At 36.7% G+C, this 21,135-nt stretch overlaps 1 protein-coding gene and 1 long non-coding RNA gene across 15 annotated transcripts in view; one reads left to right on the top strand and one right to left on the bottom strand.

The window, feature by feature from the left end:
- Positions 1-20,837, top strand: part of LOC145539039 (uncharacterized) — an 83,406-nt gene extending 62,569 nt beyond the window's left edge. The window contains exons 2-4 of the long non-coding RNA XR_014077530.1: positions 14,962-15,105; positions 16,443-16,488; positions 19,274-20,837. This is a non-coding gene — a long non-coding RNA (uncharacterized LOC145539039). The remainder of the gene's footprint in view (positions 1-14,961; positions 15,106-16,442; positions 16,489-19,273) is intronic.
- The window catches only part of CBLB (Cbl proto-oncogene B), a 220,727-nt gene continuing 209,756 nt past the window's right edge, over positions 10,165-21,135 (bottom strand). For all 14 annotated transcript variants that reach the window (XM_081572340.1, XM_081572344.1, XM_081572349.1 and 11 more), the window contains one exon: positions 10,165-13,988. In XM_081572340.1, the coding sequence (XP_081428466.1) occupies positions 13,729-13,988 (260 nt within the window). In that variant the 3' untranslated portion in view covers positions 10,165-13,728. The remainder of the gene's footprint in view (positions 13,989-21,135) is intronic.

The following is a 21,135-nucleotide window of genomic DNA, read 5'->3' as shown; positions in this document are numbered from 1 at the left end:
AAGCTTTCAGCTTTTTACCATTGAGTATGACTTAGCTGTGAGTTTGTTGTTTTGTTAATGTGGTGTATCACATTGATTTTGTGAATACTGAATCAACCTTGGATCCCTGGAATAAATCCTACTTGCTCATGTGTGTATGACCTTTTTAATGTATTGTTGAATTCCATTTGCTAATATTCTGTTGAGAATTTTTGCATCCATCTTTATCGAGAATATTGGCCTGTAATTTTTTTGTCTGATCTTTATCTAATTTTGGTATAACGGTAATGCTTGTCTCATAGTATGGACGTGGTTCCTTCTCTGTGATTATTTTTAATACAGTTTGAGAAAAATATGTATTAACTCCTCTTTAAATGTTTGGTAGAATTCTCCTGTTAAGCCTTCTGGTCCTGGTCATTGCTTTCTGGGAGCTTCTGCTTTTTTTGATTACTGATTTAATTTCATTACTAGTAATTGGTCTGGCCAGATTTTCTATTTTTTTTTTTTTTTGTTCAGTCTTAGAAAATTATGTTTCTAGAAATGTATCCATTTTTTTGGTTGTACAGTTTGTTAGCATATCTTTGTTTGTAGTAGTCTCTTATGATTGTACAATTGACTTTTGAAAAACAGTGGTTTGACATGCATGGGTTTATTTATATGTGGATTTCTTTCAATAATAAATACTAGAGTACTACAAGACCCATGATTGGTTGAATTTGGATGTGGAACCACAGATATGGAGGAATGATGAATAAGGAGGACCAACTATAAGTTGTACACAGATTTTTGACTGTGTGGAGGGTCAGTACACTAACTCTTGTGTTGTTCAAGGATTAATTTTATTTCTTCAACATCATTGGTACCTTCTGCTCTTCCATTTGTAATTTTATTTGGGCCCTCTTTTCTTGAAGAGTTTGAAGGTTTGTCAATTTTATCTTTTAAAAGAACCACCTCTTAGTTTAATTGATATTATCTGTTTCTACTCAGATCTTTATTATTTCCTTGCTTCTACTAACCTTGGGGGATTATTTGTTTTTCTTCTCCTATTCTTTTAAATGTAAAGTTTTGTTCTTTGAGCTTTCTCTTATGTCTTGATTGATGTAGGTCTGCATTCCTATGAACTTTCCTCTTAGAACTGCTTTTGCTGTATCTCATAGATTTTGAAAAGTTGTATTTCTGTTTTCATTTTCAAGGTATTTTTTCTTTTCCATTATGGTTTATTACAGGATATTGAATATAGTTTCCTGTGCTTTACAGTAGGACTCTGTTTATCTATTTTATATGTAGTAGCTTGTACCTGCTGCTGCTGCTGCTGCTGCTAAGTTGCTTCAGTCATGTCCGACTCTGTGCGACCCCATAGACGGCAGCCCGCCAGGCTCCCCTGTCCCTGGGATTCTCCAGGCAAGAACACTGGAGTGGTTTGCCATTTCCTTCTCCAATGCGTGAAAGTGAAGTCGCTCAGTTGTGTCCGACTCTTAGTGACCCCATGGACTACAGCCTACCAGGCTCCTCCATCCATGGGATTTTCCAGGCAAGAGTACTGGAGTGGGTTGCCATTGCCTTCTCCAAGTTTGTATCTATTAATCTCAAACTCCTAGTTTATCCCTCCTACCTCCTTTAGCCTTTGATAACCATAAGTTTGTTTTCTGTATCTGTGGGTCTGTTTCTATTTTGTGAAAGTCGCTTAGTCATGTCTGACTCTTTATGACCCCATGGACTGCAACACACCAGGCTTCCCTCTCCATCATCTCTCAGATTTTGCTCAAACTCATGTCCATTGAGTCGATAATGCTATCCATCCATCTCATCCCGTCACCCCCTTCTCCTCCTGCCCTCAATCTTTCCTAGCATCAGGATCTTTTTCAATGAGTGTGCTCTTTGCATCGGGTGGCCAAAGTATTGGAGCTTCAGCTTTAGCATCAATCCTTCCAATGAATATTCAGGACTGATTTCCTTTAAGATTGACTGGTTTCATCTCCTTGCAGTCCAACAGACTCTCTAGAGTCTTCTCTAGCACCACAGTTTGAAACCATAGTTTGAAACCACAGCTTGAAAGCATCAGTTCTTTGGAGCTCAGCCTTCTTTATGGTCCAACTCTCACATGCATATATGACTACTGGAAAAACCATAGCTTTGACTACACAGACCATTGTTGGAAAAGTGATATCTCTTCTTTTTAGTATGCTGTATAGGTTTGTCAAAGCTTTTCTTCTAAGGAGCAAGCATCTTTGTATATCATGGCTGCAGTCACCGTCCACAATGATTTTGGAGCCTAAGAAAATAAAGTCTCTCACTGTTTCCATTTTTTCCCCATCTATTTGCCATGAAGTGATGGGATCAGATGCCATGACCTTGGTTTTTTGAATATTAGGTTTTAAGCCAGCTTTTTCACTCTTGCCTTTCATCTTCATGAAGAGGGTCTTTAGTTCCTCTTCCCTTTCTGACATTAGTGTGGTATCATCTGCATATTTGAGGTTGTTGATATTTCTCTCAGCAATCCTAATTCCAGTTTGTGGTTCATCTAGCCCCGCATTTGTATGATGTACTCTGCATATAAGTTAAATAAGCAGGGTGACAATATACAGCCTCGATGGACTCCTTTCCCAATTTTGAAATAGTTCATTGTCCCATGTCCAACTATTGCTTTCAACTGTTGCTTCTTGGCCTCCATACAGGTTTCTCAGGAGGCAGATAAAGTGGTCTGGTATTTCCATCTCTTTAAGAATTTTCCATCGTTTGTTCTAATCCACATAGTCAAAGGCTTTTGTGTAGTCAGTGAAGCAGATGCTTTTCTGGAATTCTCTTGTTTTTTTCTATGATCCAATGGATGTTGGCAATTTGATATCTGGTTCCTCTGCCTTTTGTAAATTCATCTTGAACATCTGGAAGTTCATTCAGGTACTGTTGAAGCCTCGCTTGAAGGATTTTGAGCATTACCTTGCTAGCATGTGAAATGAGTACAATTATGCAGTAGTTTGAACATTCTTTGGCATTACCCTTCTTTTGGATTGGAATGAAAACTGAGGTATTCCAATCCTGTGGCCACTGCTGAGTTTTCCAAATTTGTTGGCATATTGAGTGCAGCACTTTTAACAACATCTTTTTAGGATTTGAAATAGCTCAGCTGGAATTCCATCACCTCCACTAGCTTTTTTATAGTAATGCTTTCTTACGCCCGCTTGACTTCACATTCCATGATGCTTGGCTCTAGATGAGTGACCACGCCATCATAGTTATCTGGGTCATTAAGACCTTTTGTGTACAATTCTGTATATTCTTGCCACCTCTTCTTAATATCTTCTGCTTCTGTTAGGTCCTTATCATTTCTACCCTTTATTGTGTTCATCTTTGCATGAAATGTTCCCTTGGTATCTCTAATTTTCTTGAAGAGATCTCTAGTCTTTCCCATTCTGTTATTTTCCTGCATTTCTTTGCATTGTTCTTAAGAAGGCTTTTTTATCTCTCCTGCTGTTCTTTGGAACTCTTTCAGATGGGTGTATCTTTCCCTTTCTGCTTTGCCTTTCAGTTTTCTTCTTTACTCAGCTATTTGTAAGGCTCCTCAGGCAACCATTTTACCTTGTATTTCTTTTTCTTGGGGATGGTTTTGGTCACTGCCTCGTGTACAGTGTTACAAACCTCCATCCATTGTTCTTCAGGCACTCTGTCAGATCTAATCTCTTGAATCTGTTTGTCACTTCCACTGTATAATCATAAGGGATTTGATTTAGGTCGTACCTGAATGGCCTTGTGGTTTTTCCTCCTTTCTTCAATTTAAGTCTGAATTTTGCAATAAGAAGCTCATGATCTGAGCTACAGTCAGCTCCTGGTCTTGTTTTTGCTGGCTGTATAAAGCCTCACTGTCAGTTTCTCCCTTTATTCCCTTTATGTCTGTTAACATTTGTTTTATATACTTAGGTGCTCCTGTATTGGGTGAATAAGTATTTCTGAATCTTCAGATTGACCCCTTTATCATTATGTAATGCTCTTCCTTTTCTTATAATCTTCATTTTGAAGCCTGTTGTCTAATACAAGTATTGCTATCTGAGCGTTTTTTTTTTTTAACTTTAGCTTTCTGTTTTCATTTACATTGAATATCTTTTCCCATCTTTTTACTTTGCCTTTGGGTGTCTTAAATGAGTCATAAAGTGAGTGAAATGAGTCTCTTGTAGGCAGTGTATATGAGTCTTGTTTCCTTATCCATTTAGTCACCCTGTGTCTTTTGATTGGAACATTTAGTCCATTGATATCTAAAGTGATTATCAATAAGTATATCCTTACTGCCATTGTGTTAAATGTTTTTTGGTTGCCTTTGTAATTCTTTTTTCTTCTTTAAGTCTTCCTTTTTGTGGTTTGACTCTCTTTAATGTTATATGGGTTCCTTTATTTTTTGTGTATCTATGATATGTTTTTGCTTTGTGGTTACTATGAGATTCATGTCTGTCTATTTGTTTAAAGCTGGTAGTCAGTTAAGTTTTAACATATTCTAAAAGGTTTAGGTTTTTTTTTTTTATTACCAAGTTACTTCAATATTTTATGCTTTTGACATCATATTTAGTATCTTTTTATTTTTTATATCCCTTAACTCTTAGTAGTGATAGCTGACTTTTGTCTTTTAACCTTGATACTCGCTATTTAAGTGGTTGATCCATTGTCTTTACTATGTATTTGCCTACCAGTGATATAAACTTTTTTCCTTTTATATATTTTCTTATTTCAGGGTGTACCGTCTTCTGTTTTCCTTAAGATCCTTTAACATTTCTTGTGAGGCTGGTTTAGTAGTGATGGACTCGCTTAAAAAGGTTTTTGCCTGCCTGGGAAATTCTGTCTTTAATTCTCAGTGGTAACCTTGCCAAATAGAGAATTCCTGGTTGTAGTGTTTCTTTTTAGCACTTGAAATATATCATGGCACTCCTACTGAAAACTTGTGCTGAAAAATCAACCCTGTGGGGGTTTCCTTGTATGTTTTTTTCTCTTGCTGCTTTTAACTTTTTTTTTCTTTTCTTTTCACTGTTACTATCTGACAGAAAATATTCGGTGGCAAGGTTCCCTCATGCCTGGTCCAGTGGCATACAAATCATAGTCTTTCTGTACTTGGGGTATTGTGTTCTTGTGACAAGATGGCTCAAGGTTAGCTGCCTCAACAGGGGTCTGCTTGTCTTGTAAGAATATATAGCCTTGCCCTGCGAATGGTGAGGCTCCTTGTCAGGTGATTCACTGCCAATCCCTCTTCACTGTTTTGTTTTCACTTTGCTCAGACACAGACGCACATCAGTAAGTCCACTGTGTAAGCGAATATTCAGTGTAATGCAATGAGTTTCTTAATCTCTATAATTGACTCTTTTCTGGACATAACATTGTTTGGTTTGGGAGAAGTGGATTCAGTCCGTAACATCTTACCCATTACTCACTTCTCCCAGGTCAGCCCCTGAGTCCATCATCTTTGTATATATCTTGAGGGCTGTGGATAAGAGTGCTACTACTAGCATCTTAATGAGTCCTGTAGAGGTTTTCTAGGTGGGTTTTAGAATATAGAGGCATTTAGTTAATACCTGTTGCTTTCAGCACTGGGGGTTTAGCCTCATTCTAGGGAAAGTCTTCTTCAACCTCTGGTTTAGTATGAAGAGAGTAAAGGAACCCACTAGTTATGCCACTTTTCTCAATATCCCAAAGACAACTTTATTTGCTGTGCCTGAACTAGATTTTAAACTTTAAAAACAGTTTTCATCTATTGATAAGAGAGCTTCTGAATATTTGGTCTAGGGGGTGATCAGTGTGGGAGAATGTAGCTCTTGAGAAACCCAGAGTAACCATGGAGATTTAGCCACATCACCATCTCTAATCTCTCCTTTCATTGTACTGGGCTTTGTGTACCAAGTACAGGAAGAGCACATGATAGTAAATGTTTTGTGTTAAAAAAACCCAACTCTACAATTTGTCAACAGAATGTGTAGCTCATTACCTTCAAAGTTTTAAGTTTTCTCAGTTTAGCCAGAACAATCTTGTTCCTTTGTTGTCTACCTTTTGCTAAATGAAGTTAACAGGATAAAACTGACATGCTTCTCTTTGCCATCTACTCTGCAGATCCTAAGAGATGAAATGGGGCTTAAGTTCTTTAAGGAATGTGGTAATTAGAACTGTCATTTATTGAGCATTCAGTGGTACTAAACACATTTTAAGTTCTTTATCAGTATTGACTCACAAGCCCCCTATAAATCCTTTACTGTAGGTTTAGTTGCTATTCTTATTTTACTGATGAAGCAAATGATGCACAATGCAGTTAGGACACCTAAGGTCATATAACTTGGAGCACAGGTAGGAACTGATCTTCGGCAGTCTGACTCCAGAGCCTGCACTCTTAACCACTGTTACATCGTCATGGGAATATGTGAGTAGTAGTTTCTTGGACATGTTTGTCATAAACTCTTTATGAAGAATTAAGTATTCTTAAGTTGCTAAAAAAGAATAAATTAAAAAATTTATCTCTAAATTTTAAAATCTAGCTTTTGTGAATCTGATTTTTTATTAAATAATTTTTGCTCCCCATCCAAACAGTGAAGAAAAACTTAGGCATCTACTATAATCACATTAGTGAGTAGGCTTATCTGTCTCCTGGTCTTGTGTTAAGAAAGCAGAATCAAAGAGATGGCATTGCATGCAGGGAGCTAGCTGCAGAGCTTTATCAGCTTTCAGGACTGTTTCCACTGTTGGCTGCTTAAGAGTGCCATTTTCATCATTTATTTGAAACATTTTGTTTAGTATGTGCTGGGCTCTATAGTAGGCACTTGGGACATAGACATGTATTAGACATGCTTCCTCTACTAAAGAAGTTCAGTCTAGTTGGGGCCATCTGTGGAATGAAGTAACTGCAAAAACCACACTATAAGAAATTTCTGCTTTATTGACTATGCCAAAGCCTTTGACTGTGTGGATCACAATAAACTGTGGAACATTCTGAAAGAGATGGAAATACCAGACCACCTGACCTGCCTCTTGAGAAACTTGTATGCAGGTCAGGAAGCAACAGTTAGAACTGGACATGGAACAACAGATTGGTTCCAAATAGGAAAAGGAGTACATCAAGGCTGTATATTGTCACCCTGCTTATTTAACTTTTATGCAGAGTACATCATGAGAAACGCTGGGCTGTATGAAGCATAAGCTGGAATCAAGAATGCCAGGAGAAATATCAAGAACCTCAGATATGCAGATGACACCACCCTTATGGCAGAAAGTGAAGAACTAAAGAGCCTCTTGATGAAAGAGGAGAGTGAAAAAGTTGGCTTAAAGCTCAACACTCAGAAAACTAAGATCATGGCATCCAGTCCCATCACTTCATGGCAAATAGATGGGGAAACAGTGGAAACAGTGGCTGACTTTATTTTGGGAGGCTCCAAAATCACTGCAGATGGTGACTGCAGCCATGAAATTAAAAGATGCTTACTCCTTGGAAGGAAAGTTATGACCAACCTAGATAGCATATTAAAAAGCAGAGACATTACCTTGTCAACAAAGGTCCGTCTAGTCAAGGCTATGGTTTTTCCAGTGTTCATGTATGGATGTGAGAGTTGGACTATAAAGAAAGCTGAGCGCTGAAGAATTGATGGTTTTGAACTGTGGTGTTGGAGAAGACTCTTGAGAGTCCCTTGGACTGCAAGGAGATCCAATCAATCCATCCTAAAGATCAGTCCTGGGTGTTCACTGGAAGGACTGATGTTGAAGCTGAAACTCCAATACTTTGGCCACCTGATGAGAAGAGCTGACTCATTTGAAAAGACCCTGATGCTGGGGAAGATTGAGGGCAGGAGGAGAAGGGGACGGCAGAGGATGAGATGGTTGGATGGCATCACCAAGTCAATGGACATGGGTTTGGGTGGACTCCGGGAGTTGGTGATGGACAGGGAGGCCTGGCGTGCTGCGGTTCATGGGGTGCAAAGAGTCAGACATGACTGACCGACTGAACTGAACTGAACTGGTGCTATGTGAGATGTAGATGATGACATGCTTAACTCAGACTGTGGGATAAGATAAGAAATGCTTCACAAAAGAAATACTTGAGGTAGATTTTAAAGAATGAGTTGGCTAGGCTGGAAAAGGGGAAAGGAATATTCAGAAGAACTAGCCAGTATAAAGACCTGGAGCCTATTTGGGCAGTTGCCAGCTCAGCAGAAGTGAAGAGGGTCTAGGACAGGAGGTGAGTAGGAAAAGGAATGCAGATAAGGGATCTCTACCATAGAGAGTATTCAGGGGTTTTACATGGAGGCATCACATTGAATTTGAATTTCAGAAACTTCAGTCTGCCTTGCACTAGAGCCACAGAGGTCAATTACAGGCTATAAAAAATTCTAGGGGAGTCAAAATTAAGACCCAAAAGAGGGTGGTGGCAGTGAGGATGAAGAAGCAGCAAAAATAGGTAATTAAGAATACTGCCTCATTAAAAAAAATACATTTGAATCGGTTCTACTGAGATGGATGAAACTGGAGCCCATTATACAGAGTGAAGTAAGCCAGAAAGAAAAACAACAATACAGTATACTAATGCATATATATGGAATTTGAAAGATGGTAACGATAACCCTATATGCAAGACAGAATAAGAGACACAGATGCATAGAACAATTTTATGGACTCTGAGGGAGAAGGTGAGGGTGGGACATTCTGGGAGAATAGCATTGAAACATGTATATTATCATATGTGAAACAGAACACCATTCCATGTTCGATGCATGAGACAAGGGCTCAGGGCCGGGGCAATGGGATGACCCAGAGGGATGGGATGGGGAGGGAGGTGGGTGGGGGGTCCAGGAGGGGGAACACGTGTGGACCCATGGCTGATTCATGTCAATGTATGGCAAAAACTATTACAATATTGTGAAGTAATTAGCCCCCAACTAAAATAAATAAATTTATTAAAAAAAAAAAAAAGAATACTGCCCAAGCTTCTCTTGAAAATCAAAAGGAACATAAAAGAGAGGCATGAAAACTAAATTTCCCTTAGTTTGCAGCTGGATTATCATTTGATGTGGCAATTCCTGTTAAATACACCGTAATCTAGGCATTGTCATGGATGTTATCATCTGACTTCCAGCAAGTGATTCCTGATTCCTAGGATCTGAGACATGGCACGGTCCTTCACCTTCAGTCATCAAGGTACCCTCCCTAGTCTCTTCCGTGTTCCACCCGTCCTGCTACTTTCCACCTTTGTCTAAATAACAAGTGTTCTATCATGTGTGCTGTTCCTGTTTGAAAAGCTTTACCTCCCGAGTTCTTTCTTAACAACTAAATCCTTGTTTCTCTTTAGGCTAACAAAATGCTATTCAGTCTTATTATTTCTCTGACTTTTCAGAAGGAACATATCACACCCTACTTTGATAGTCCTAGAAGAGGCATGATGGTTGTTGGAAGGATTAAATGCTTTAACACTAAGTTCCTTGCATATATATTAAGGGAAGAACCAACATAGTTCTTCTGGAGCTTCCCTGGTAGCTCAGCTGGTAAAGAATCCGCCTGCAATGCAGGAGACGCCGGTTCAATGCCTGGGTCAGGAAGATCCACTGGAGGCATAGGCTACCCACTCCCGTATTCTTGGACTTCCCTGGTGGCTCAGCTGGTAAAGAATCCACCTGCAATGCAGGAGACCTGGGTTCTTCAGCACTTACCATATGTACATAATGCCAGTACAATGTGATAACTTCTGTACAGTGTTCTCTGTGTTGCAACTATGTGCTTGTAGCTCCTATTTAATTGTGTGTTCTTTGAAAGTATAATTATTACTACTATGCATGTAACAGTGATTTTCACAACATTGTTATGGTTTCTGATATAAAAGCAGTTATTAACATGGTTTGTCTCCACTGTCCTCTCCCTGATATGTACTGGCCAGTAACAAATGATTAGAAAAATCAAGAATTTAAAGAATATAAAGAACAGATGTTACTTTTAAGAAATATCAATTATATGGTATGTCATTAGAAGACAATCAGCTTTTCCCAGATTTGATATTTCTTACTCAGGGCCTTAATATAACTTTGACTTTTTAGTTCTAAGGCATGGGAATAGCTTATCTATGTGAAATACCTTTAAATGATATGGTTTTGTTATTTAATAATTGAATCATTTGGGATGGGTACTTGATACGACGTTGACCAGTTAGCTCTTAACATGAAGATAAAAAATACAACATAGAACTGCTCTGAAATGTTTGCATTCATTTGAAAAATAATATACCAACTCTGCTTTTGTTAACATTTTATAAAATACCTTAAAAGAACAGATAAAATTGTACTGGAGTTTACATAATAACCAGAATTGAAAAAGGATGAATAAAATATAAATTAATTGAACACATAGCTATTTTGCCGCATTAGACAAGTTTTAAAAAGGTATTAAAAATAAAATAGTAATTGGGAAGAAAATCCTTCACTCAACTGCTGTCATTTTCTGCAAACTCTTCCTAGAAGCACTAAAATTCCAGGTCAACAGGCAGTACCTGTATTGTTGAAAACATACTGTAATTTGCTTTCAAATCTGTCAGCATAACAGAAAAAAAATGAAAAATTTAACTGGGTTAGATAATTCAGTGCAAATTAAAGCTTCAAGTTGAAGATCTGAGAGGAAAAATAATGTCCAAACTGTAAGAAATGCTTCTGGAACTGAACAAGAAAAAAAATTCACATTATGAAGAAATCTTTGCAAGTGTTCATGTGTGTGGAATATTGAGTTAACCAATGGGCCCTTTGAGGTTCATGGGCAATTAGGACTCTATTATTAAGACTATGTGCAATATAGGCAAGGGAATATGGATGGGGAGGGGTAACCTTTGTGGAAGGAAGTTCGAGTTGACCATAAGCACTGCTGATTCAATTCTAGAAAATTTGGCCAGGATAGATATTACAGACATCAAGGGGAAAAAGAGATTATGGAGATAGTTTACTGGATTATCTTTGAGGGTAAGTACTTCTGCCCCAGAGTATGTTAGGAGACAGGGGAGAGCAGGTTAATGTTGGCCACAATCTGTTTTAATTATATAAATGATATGTTATACTGTCTTTAAAAATAATATTACCAAGTCATGAGAAATGGGAGGAATGTCAAACTTTTTGGATCACAGTGAAACCAAACCTGGATCATTTCCAGACATTAATTGCTAGTCACTTTTATGATTAAAAACTATGTTTTTAATTATTTCCTCAAAAAAATTTTTTTTGAGTTTGGTAGGTAATAGGTAGCAGTAGGTTTTTCATGACAGTGTTTGATAGAAAGTTTCCCTTTTTCCATTCCATACAAATTTTTGATTTGGTCTTTTTCATGGTAAAACTAATGGTTGCTATTGAGAACTAGATAACGGAGAGATTTTGGTGCAGGCTAGTAAGTTTTCTTGCAAAATAGATTTTTAAAATTTCAGGTCTAAACTTACTATCTTGTCACTATTTTTTTTCTCACTTTCACTAGAAATTTTCACTCATTTTTTTAAGATTGTTTGAGATTATACTATGCTTTCTAACACTCATATTTTACATCCTTCCCTGATCTATTAAGAATGTTATAACAATGTTATCACAATGAAGTGGCAACTTTTGGCTTTTGGACTGTACCGAAGATCAGCAAGTCATAAAACAAACAAACAAACCCAAAACACAGTGCTATTTCAGCATGACATCAGAAACTAATAAAACAAATGAAAAATGATGATATAATATGGAGTTCATAAAGCGATGGAGAATTAGCCAATGCAATTTTTAAAAGTATAAAAAACTGCCCTCATATACTTACTTACAGGAAGAACATCTAAGGCAAATTAAAAATTCTCTTCCAGAAATATGAACCAGCTCAGAATCAGCTGAAGAAATTAAAACATGAGCACACACTATCCAAGGCCTATGACTCCTCGAGTACCTCATGTTAGGAGACCAAGTTGTCAAGTCAGGGCATGTGTCAGCTCACAAAGGAATGCGCTAGTTCCCTCCCCAGGTCAACACAACGACTGCACAAGTCTTGACTTGGTTTCCTTTGGCTCTGCCACACGTTTGGTCACATGCTTTCAAATCCCAAAGAGGCACTCATTATCAGATGCATCTTTTTACATCACACTGTGTGGAGTTAAACGAGTGACAGAAATGTGCACAAACCCGCAGGTAGTACACATTTAGAAAACCACCTGTGTGGGTCAAGCATTTAACACAGTCCTGGTTTCATCTCATTTCTTCACTAAATAATAATTAAAAAAGAAGACTGCCTGAAAATTCTGAAACACTAGTGGAAAGCTTCCATGCTTTTGTCTAGCAGAGACACTTTCTGACCATCATAAGTGCAGATAAAGGATAACAGAATACCACAATGCAATCACTTTGTGATGGTTTGTGCTTTAAGAACATAGTGCTTGATAGCATGGAGCACATCACAGGTGCCCAATAAATATCTGTAGGTTTATTAAAAGTAATAATGTGGTTTCTGAAGAACCTACCTCCATTTTGCAAAAAAGGCAAAACTATATAAATTTCTTTCACCTGACTGGATGGAACAACGTGGAGCAATGAAGGAGACTCTAAAAATTAAATATGAACTCTAATTCGATGGTAGAGAGAAAATTACTGTTAAGAACTTTGCAAAAAAAAAAAAAAAAAACGTTGCCACAGTAGCCTTAGCACTTAACAGTGCAGCAAAGATTTACCGTTTCCACTGCAAGATGAACTGGTTCCTAAACTTGTTAGGTACCAGAGTGTAATCACTCAAACAAGAAATGAAGTCTGTTCCACTTTGGGAAAGGTATGATCATAATTTTATCTGAAAATTACTAACACACTTCTGGGAGACGGCCCTCTTATTTAGTATGCCTAGTAAGTAATGCAGGCATAAATATCAAGGGACCTCATTATATAACTTTAGTATGGCATTGTCATGTGCAAGTGTATTTCTCCCACCTCTGCAGTAGCTGCTTTCTGATATTTCAGGTTTTTTGTTTTTTAACAGTCATCACACCTCCAGGATGACAAAGATGACAGTGTGGAAGATTAAAGATCACAAAACTTACACCAAAAAGGGAAGCTCTTCTATATTACATGAAAATCCCTTATAAAAGGCAGTTCATTAACCAAAAATGCTTTATACATTCAGATTTTCCCCATCTCTCAACAGTGATGGTTTCCAAAGAAAAGACTCAGTAGTGAAGGCCACACACTTGTTTTGCATTTGTTTGATACGTTGAAAATCAGAACCTTTAAAGCATCTTGTAAATGGGAGAAATGAAATTGGACCTGGGTAGGGGGCTGGGATGGGAGCGATCACAATGAATATGTGACTTCGTTGTTGACGCACACAGCAAGGGAGTAGTAGGAAATGTTACAGCAGACCTGACCACTGTACAGAGGGTCGATCAAGAACACAGTACAGGTATCAAAAAAACAAAAATCTGAAAACAAAACTAAAAAACAAACTGCAACTTTGCCAACTTGTAAACAAGGAAAAGCATTTCACAGATTCAAAGTTCAAGGGAAGTAAACGTCTTTAAATTATTTTTGTCAGTTCAACCCTGATTTAAAAGTATGGCTAGCAAAAGTAAGGACAGCCGCAGCCCTTGGCATCCTGAGCAAGCAGCAGCTGTCTTCTGAGAAGCAGCCACTTCCAAGCCTCTCTTCTTAAAGATGCCACGTGAGGAGGAGAAAGCTTCTCTCTTGAATCCCATCTCACTTTTCTCTCCACACGCCTGGGATAGTCAGCGATTGCTTTGCATTCTGGTCTTTATGATCCTGGTTGCTATAGATTTAGACGTGGGGAGACTGGAGGGGGGAAGGCAAATTCTCGGAGGATGCTACGGGCCACTTCCACATTATTCTGGGCTATCTCTAAGGCTCTTTTCACTTCTTCAAAGGCGTAACCCTCTCCCATGAGTTTTGCAATTTTTGCATCAACATTTTCCAATGCTGCCTCAGGCCCGTGGGGTTTTCTGTGGTGAATTTCTGGTGCAGTCCTGCGGGGTCGTGGTTTAGGAGGTCTGGCTGGTGCTTGTGAACCATCTGAGTAGATTTTTAAAGAGAAGTATTTAAATAAAGAGATAAAAAGAAAGACATTATACATCAGTAAGATTTCATTATTGTATATTAAACAGTTTTTCATTGTTTCTACAAAAACCATTTTTATATACTGTGGTTGAATAGGTTATATTGTCCCTATTTTGAATGTCAGGAAAACAAAGGTAAGGTGTGTTGGAAATTTGAGAAATTTAACACAAATGTCTTCCCACTTCTATATTTTTCTTTAAATCATATGAAATAAAAGATATAGAAGGAAAAAAAATAACTGAAAAAGAAAAGCTTTCACTCTGGCAATACAGTCACCCTTCTCTACTATGGTGGAGATAATTTCCTGGGAAGTTTCTACTGAAGGAAACTGTTACAAGCTCAAGGATATTCCTGCTAGAACATGCCCATCAGGTCCTATGTCCCACCCCATGTCACAAGCAAGACTTCTGAGAAATACTCTTTGCAGCATATTTTTCCAGTTAGAATGTTGGAAAGTGAGGCCTTACTGATGCTGGGGGGAAATAATGAAATAGCAGATGCTTTGAGATAGCCGTTAGTCAATAGGTTGGTGCTTTGCTGAAATACTTCATTCCAGATTTCAATGTAGAAAGCTTAGCTTGAAAAAAAGCAAAGCCAGCAGAAACATTAGTGGAGAACTGGGTTCCAGGTCAGTCTCTTGATACTCGTTTCTCAAAGTTAAACCAAATGGCACTGGTGTCCAAAAATGGAAAGTAATCTCATTAAGAACAAAGAAAATATAGGCCACCACCATGCAGATCACCAGGAAGTGGGCTAGTAACTTGAGGGGGCACTTTTATCATAGATTTCCATTTATTTGTATATGGTATGTAATATCAAAAGTCTAGATTTTAAAAAGAGATTAAAAGTTGTCTTAAACCCATAAATGTTTGATGGCATAAATTTGACAAGACAGACACCAATATTTCTTTAATGCTTTTTTTCTTAGATGACTGACAAATGCCACATTCAGAGACACAGTTAAATAAATGGAGAAGTGAGGCTAGAACGCAAATGCCTCCTGACTCCTGTGCTTCTGTCCTTCCTGATCTTCACTCCCTCACCAACTTTCCTGATGGCGTCTGGAAATGCTGTAAGCTGGTATTTTCAATAATAAATGTAAATCCAAGAATCATCTCATACATTATTTCATATTTTCTCAAAAGTATATTTGTCTGAGAAGGTAATAAAAGAAAATTCTATTTGCAATTCTAGCACTATCAATATAACATACACAAAAGCCGCCAGGATGAAAATATTTAGTTCTACACAAAACTGGATGATAGTCTTGTTTTTGTTTCTTTCTTACAAAATAATATCTAGTTTGAAAAAATATTATAGCTATAGATAAAGCTCATTCTACTCAGACATAAGAACACACATTAGTTTCTGGTTCTTGGTAAAGTTTGTGCTGTTTTGTGTATCTGTAACTAAACATCTCAAATTATTATGGTCTAGTAAATTGCATTTCTTACTGTTGAGGTTTCATTTATTTTTCTATTAAGTATTTCCATTAATGTCATGCAGAGATGGACAACAAATGATGCTTTGCTTCTAATCCCTTCCAAAAAACTATTAGAGATTCTAGCAAGACTTTCTTTAATCAGTTACCACAGAATTTATACACTGAAATACCGTCTGTTCTGGCTTATTTTTTGGTGTGAAAAGGACCTAGAATTAAATACAAAGTTAAATTCTTTGTACTGGTAGTTTTTGAAGAATTTTTCCAATACTGTTATTTTGTTCCTGTCTAAAATACTGAGAAGGGCACATGACTATTAAGCATTTTTGATTAAGTATAGCTGTGTAGACTACTCAACTGGGAAAGATGCTGTGACAGCGAGACAGCTCATGGTATAATAAAAAATTAAGTTTTAGAAATTTTAGATTTAATAAACACGTGTCTTTGATCTTGGTAGATGGCTCTAAAATATATGACATCTATCACCAGGAAAACCCCCCAAGAAATCTATTCACTGTGTGAGGCTGCTGTAGGTAATACTGGCCAAATGTAATGGGAATGTGCAGATGATAAATTTTTCTTGAGAAAGTTATTCTCTTCTTAAAAAATCATAAGTACTAAGCATAATTCAGGAAGCCCAAGTTAGGTTAAACCAAATGTTATGGAAAATAAAACACCCCACAAAATGATTAAATCAAAACTAGAGGAGTGAAGGTATCTCTGGTCTATTTGAAATATCAACTAGAGGAAATGATTCAAACCACTGTGGAAAGAATCACAATAGATTTTGGATATATTTTCAGTAAAAAGGAGAAACCTCTGAAGCAAAGATTAGTGTGTCCACAAATACATTTTTTTCTTTAAATACAAAACTCATACATACCGACTTATTTAACCCTAGTCCTTGCCACCCTAACTGATAATCTATTTCCCCAGAACAGTGCTGACATGTCTTTGGAATCTTACAGATGCCCTGAGTTGAACCGTATCATGGATTAGAGCCCATGAATGGAAGTAAGTGGAAGCTATGTTGCAACTTTTTGCCACCTGTTATATATAAATTTCTATTTATTGCTGAATATTTTATTCAATTTGGAATGTTTTAATTTTTTGTTTGACTGTTTTAATTGGATAGTGTAGCTCTGCACCAGAAACTGACAGCTACAACTTTTCCAGGTGAGGATGTCAGTGAGGAGCATCACTCAGAGACTTAGATTCATCTCTGCTTGGCCACTAAGATTTTGAGTGGCTTTCAGCTAAGTAAGCAGTTTGCTTTTATAATTCTCACTCTACAAATATACTTTTTTGTCTCCATTTTTAGAGGCTTAACTTATCTCTTCTCAGGTAGTATGTGAATTAATTAATGTAATGCTTGGTGTATGTGCTGAGGAGACTTTGAAAAAGAGAGGACAATGAATTCACATCTGTAATGGTAACCACTATACTCAAGTGCTATGTAGAACAGCAATTACTATAAATCAATAGGGATTCAAGTATGGAACAGGAAAAAAACGCGGAATTTGTAGTGAGCTCTTATAAACTTTTAAGCAAGATACCAACAAGCAAGATCTCTTACAACTTGAAGAGTAACCTTTAAGAGTAAAAAAAAAAAAAAACCTGTTAAAAAAGTTTCATGCTGATGATTATATCCAATCACTTAAAGCCAACCCCTCTCTCTAGACACCTCTTCCTAAAACTCATGAGCAGCCTTCACTGTCTCCACTTGTTTCTCACAGTGTCTAAAAGGGGAGACACCAGGTCCTTACTCATGTTGGAATGTGTAGATGATGGAAAGGAGCAGATGAACTGATCTTAAGTTCCCTCAAAGCAGTTATGTTGTAGTTTTGTAGTACACTGGAATGACTGTGAATCTTACAAGCTCTGTGGGGATTTCTGTACCTGAATACATGTGTCCTTAAAAATGTGATTGGAAGCACATGTGTTTATTCTGGGGTGACTGTCCATGCTCACGGTATTTTTGAACTCCTAGGAGCAAGGGCAACAATATCCAAGTAAGTGCAAGAAGATGTGGAGCCACCAGATACAAACAGTACATCTTCCTGGTCACAGTTTTACTCAAGGATATGAGAGACTTAATGTTTTTAAAGATGGAAATGTAGACATACTAAGTAAAACATAAAATTTATAGACATTTCTGAAATAACAAAGATTTTTAAGGCAATTGCCTGCATGTGATGGTCCACTTTTAGTTAAAGCTGTAATTCCCTTGTCATTCAGAGTTAGCTCTTTGGTGGGGAAAAAGATTTGAGAAGTGCTAGTGTGACAGTATATCAAAATGATGGACTATCATACAATAATTTAAAGTGACATTGACATTTCAAAAAAAGTTTAATGATGTGTAAGAAAGGTATGATACTACATTATACTGTGGAGTATGATTTCCATTGTGTGAATGTGTGCATGGTCAACCATTAGAAAGAAGGGCTCCAAAATGGCAATACTGTTTCTATTGATGACATGGTTCTAGGTGACTTTTGCTTCTTTTAATTTTACTTTATTCTCTAATCCATGTACTACTTAATAATTTTAAACAAACATCAGACTCTGTCTACTGTGCTTTTTATAAGTCTGAATCTTAAAGAATCTTGAGCTTCTGAAGCTCAAGAATCTTAAAAAAGTACAGAAAGCACACAGTAGCTCCCTAAAGTCATGTGATCATAATGCAGTTTTGAAATCTCTCCTACAATTTTTGATTTCTTAGTACCCTCTTCCATCACTACTATTCTTTCGCTACTGTTTTTGGTTTTTCTCATCAGTATCTCCAAACTCAGCTTAGCAATCATTATTATATGAATGGGTGAGTTAAGTTTTTAAACCTAACAGCATAAATGGCTGCATACTTACTGAATCAAATCCCATCATTTACTAGCTTTGAGACCTTGGGTATGTTACTAAACTTTGCTGTGTCTCACCCATTTAAGTTATGGCTAGATCTTTATTCCATAATAAATTTATATTTACTTATAATTTACATATTACATTGTATTATATTTATATAAACTACTCAAAACATATTAAACTAAATTCTGTTATCTATATTTAAAATTATAGGTGCTAAACTGTACCTAATCTTTTTTAAAGTTTGAGATATAATTTCTAAGATTTTAGTAATTCACTGACAACACTTGGGATGGACATCAAGAGTCTTGGAATACATATTTTTTCATGTATAACAATATCTGAGTATTAAAAATAAATAACTCATCAAGACATTATTGACACATAAGTTGGATCAATTATTTCTGAAACTCATTATGTAAACTTGAATTGCTGCCACTATCAATATACTATCTACTTTTAGAAGGACATGTTTTAGATACACAGTTTTCACTAAATTACAAATATCTTCCTATACACTATAGTAGATAATTATGATTGTTAAAAACAGGGCCTAGGTTATAACTTTAACACATTCAGAAAATTGTTATAGAAGAAGTATTAGTATACTAGTATTATGTTCGTAAGAAAAATAACACTATGTTCTGTGGTTTTAAACCTGAAACTGTGTATAAGGAAAAACATTTTAGGTAGCTGAACTAAAGTAAAACTCTATAACACTGCAATTTCCTTTGTTGGAACATAAAACCTTAATAACACTATCTTTAAACATCTCTAATAACAATACACAATTCCAACTCTTACGTGAAATGAAGCCATGGTTTCCAATTGAGGTCTTAATATAAAATTCATTCAACATCTGATCACTTTTCCTTTAAGCTAATGCAGGAAAAGTAGTACTGGAATTAATTCCTTTTATGAGACCTCCTTTATTTTGCAGGTATGCTACTGCTGCTACTGCTAAGTCATGTCAGTCGTGTCCGACTCTGTGCGACCCCATACACGGCAGCCCACCAGGCTCCGCTGTCCCTGGGATTTTCCAGGCAAGAACACTCGAGTGGGTTGCCATTTCCTTCTCCAATGCATGAAAGTGAAAAGTGAAAGTGAAGTCGCTCAGTCGTGTCCGACTCTTAGCGACCCCATGGACTGCAGCCTACCAGGCTCCTCTGTCCGTGGGATTTTCCAGGCAAGAGTACTGGAGTGGGGTGCCATTGCCTTCTCCGATAATATCTGTTACAAACACATTTAATACAAGTCATGTGCTGAAATTCTAGCATTATTTTTAAGTGTGCCTTAAATGTCCTTCTAAATACTAAGAATGTTAAAAAGCTCAGCTGTACTCATCAGCATGAGCAAAACACATCATCATTATGATTTTATATTCTGTCAGTTGGATTCCCTGGGTTTTTAAAGAATGGTATTCAAACTGTAGCACGTATGTCTTACAACAAGAGAAAAGCAAACTTAAAATGTGTAAAAGTTCCTGCATAGCTAGTATAGACATGAACTCCGTGTGAAGAAATAAGCAGATTATTAGCAAAATAATTTTGCTAATAATTTTTATTATAATTTTGCTAATGTATTGTCATATATTAGCACCTGTATTCACCCATATACAGGTATATATGAATTTAACACAAGCTGGTAAAATCCACTTTTTAACTATCATAACATATTCATATCATTAAATACAGTTTCATCTAAACACTTCAGAGTGTTATAAACTTTTGGAGGCAGAGAAATAAAACATCTGAAGGCTCTTTGTATATGAAGACATGCACACATCTTTTTTAGATAAGTGTATATGGAAAATACTTTTAAATCAAATTTTTGGAATTAGAAATATTCTTTTCATAAAGTTTATATACATAAACTAGTCACCATCAACTATCTAGATCATAAAAAATAGAAATGGAATTTATAAGTGCAGCAAATTATACCAGAATCCTCAACAGTCATCTTAAAAAGGCCTTAATAGTATAAAAATGCTACTGCAAAATAAGTGCTGTTAGTATCCCAAAGGCACATATCATCCAGTCTCAAGTTTTTGCAGAAAGATCTAATCCAGAAGGCAAGCTAAGTCCCTCTCCCAGTGTAAAGTAAACTAGTGGACAGCTTGGTAGCCCTGTGAAGAAGCATGTGAACAAGTATCTTGCTGTAAAAAAAGTATCTTATTTTTTGTGGTTTGACTGTGTTTGTAAAGAGAGTTCAAGGAGTCAGTTGAAATATCTGATGTTACAGCTAGCTGAGACCCTCAAAGTAATCGTCAAGACTAGTTTTTCACTCAGGTAAAAAGCCAGTTCAGGCTTCTGGTAAATGACCATTTGGGGATGTTTCAACGGGTTTGTCACTCAAAGTTCTTCTTTGAAATTTCTAGTGTAATGCTAACTGGAATTTTTACCAGTTGAAATCATATATGTAAATGATGTTATTCTGGGCTCAATAATACCTGCATGCTATGGTGTAAACTGTAAAGCTGTGAAAATAGAATGTTTAGGCCACAATCCTTCCTGTAACTTGAGAATGTGTTTCTGTTAATACAGAGCTGGTGATACAGAATGTTATTTTTAAATCAGTCATGGCATTCTTCTCAAAGTTGTACTTTAACATCTCAAGGAATATGCTTCATTTTCATTATAGTCTAACATATATATAGTTAGATACTGTCTCTCCTTTCTGACTCACATTTTTCCATTATTCTGGAAATCTGCCCTTTCAACTGAAAATAGTGTTTCAGTGGGTATCCATGGATATATCTGAAATATTGGACTGGCTAGAAGTAAACTGGTAAAGACAGCATGG

Source organism: Giraffa tippelskirchi, chromosome 2, assembly GCF_054371585.1.
Source record: "Giraffa tippelskirchi isolate mGirTip1 chromosome 2, T2T-mGirTip1v1.2.pri, whole genome shotgun sequence".
In the NCBI taxonomy this organism is placed as follows: domain Eukaryota; kingdom Metazoa; phylum Chordata; class Mammalia; order Artiodactyla; family Giraffidae; genus Giraffa; species Giraffa tippelskirchi.
Note: the sequence above shows the minus strand (reverse complement) of the source record. Positions and strands in the feature narration are given on the sequence as shown.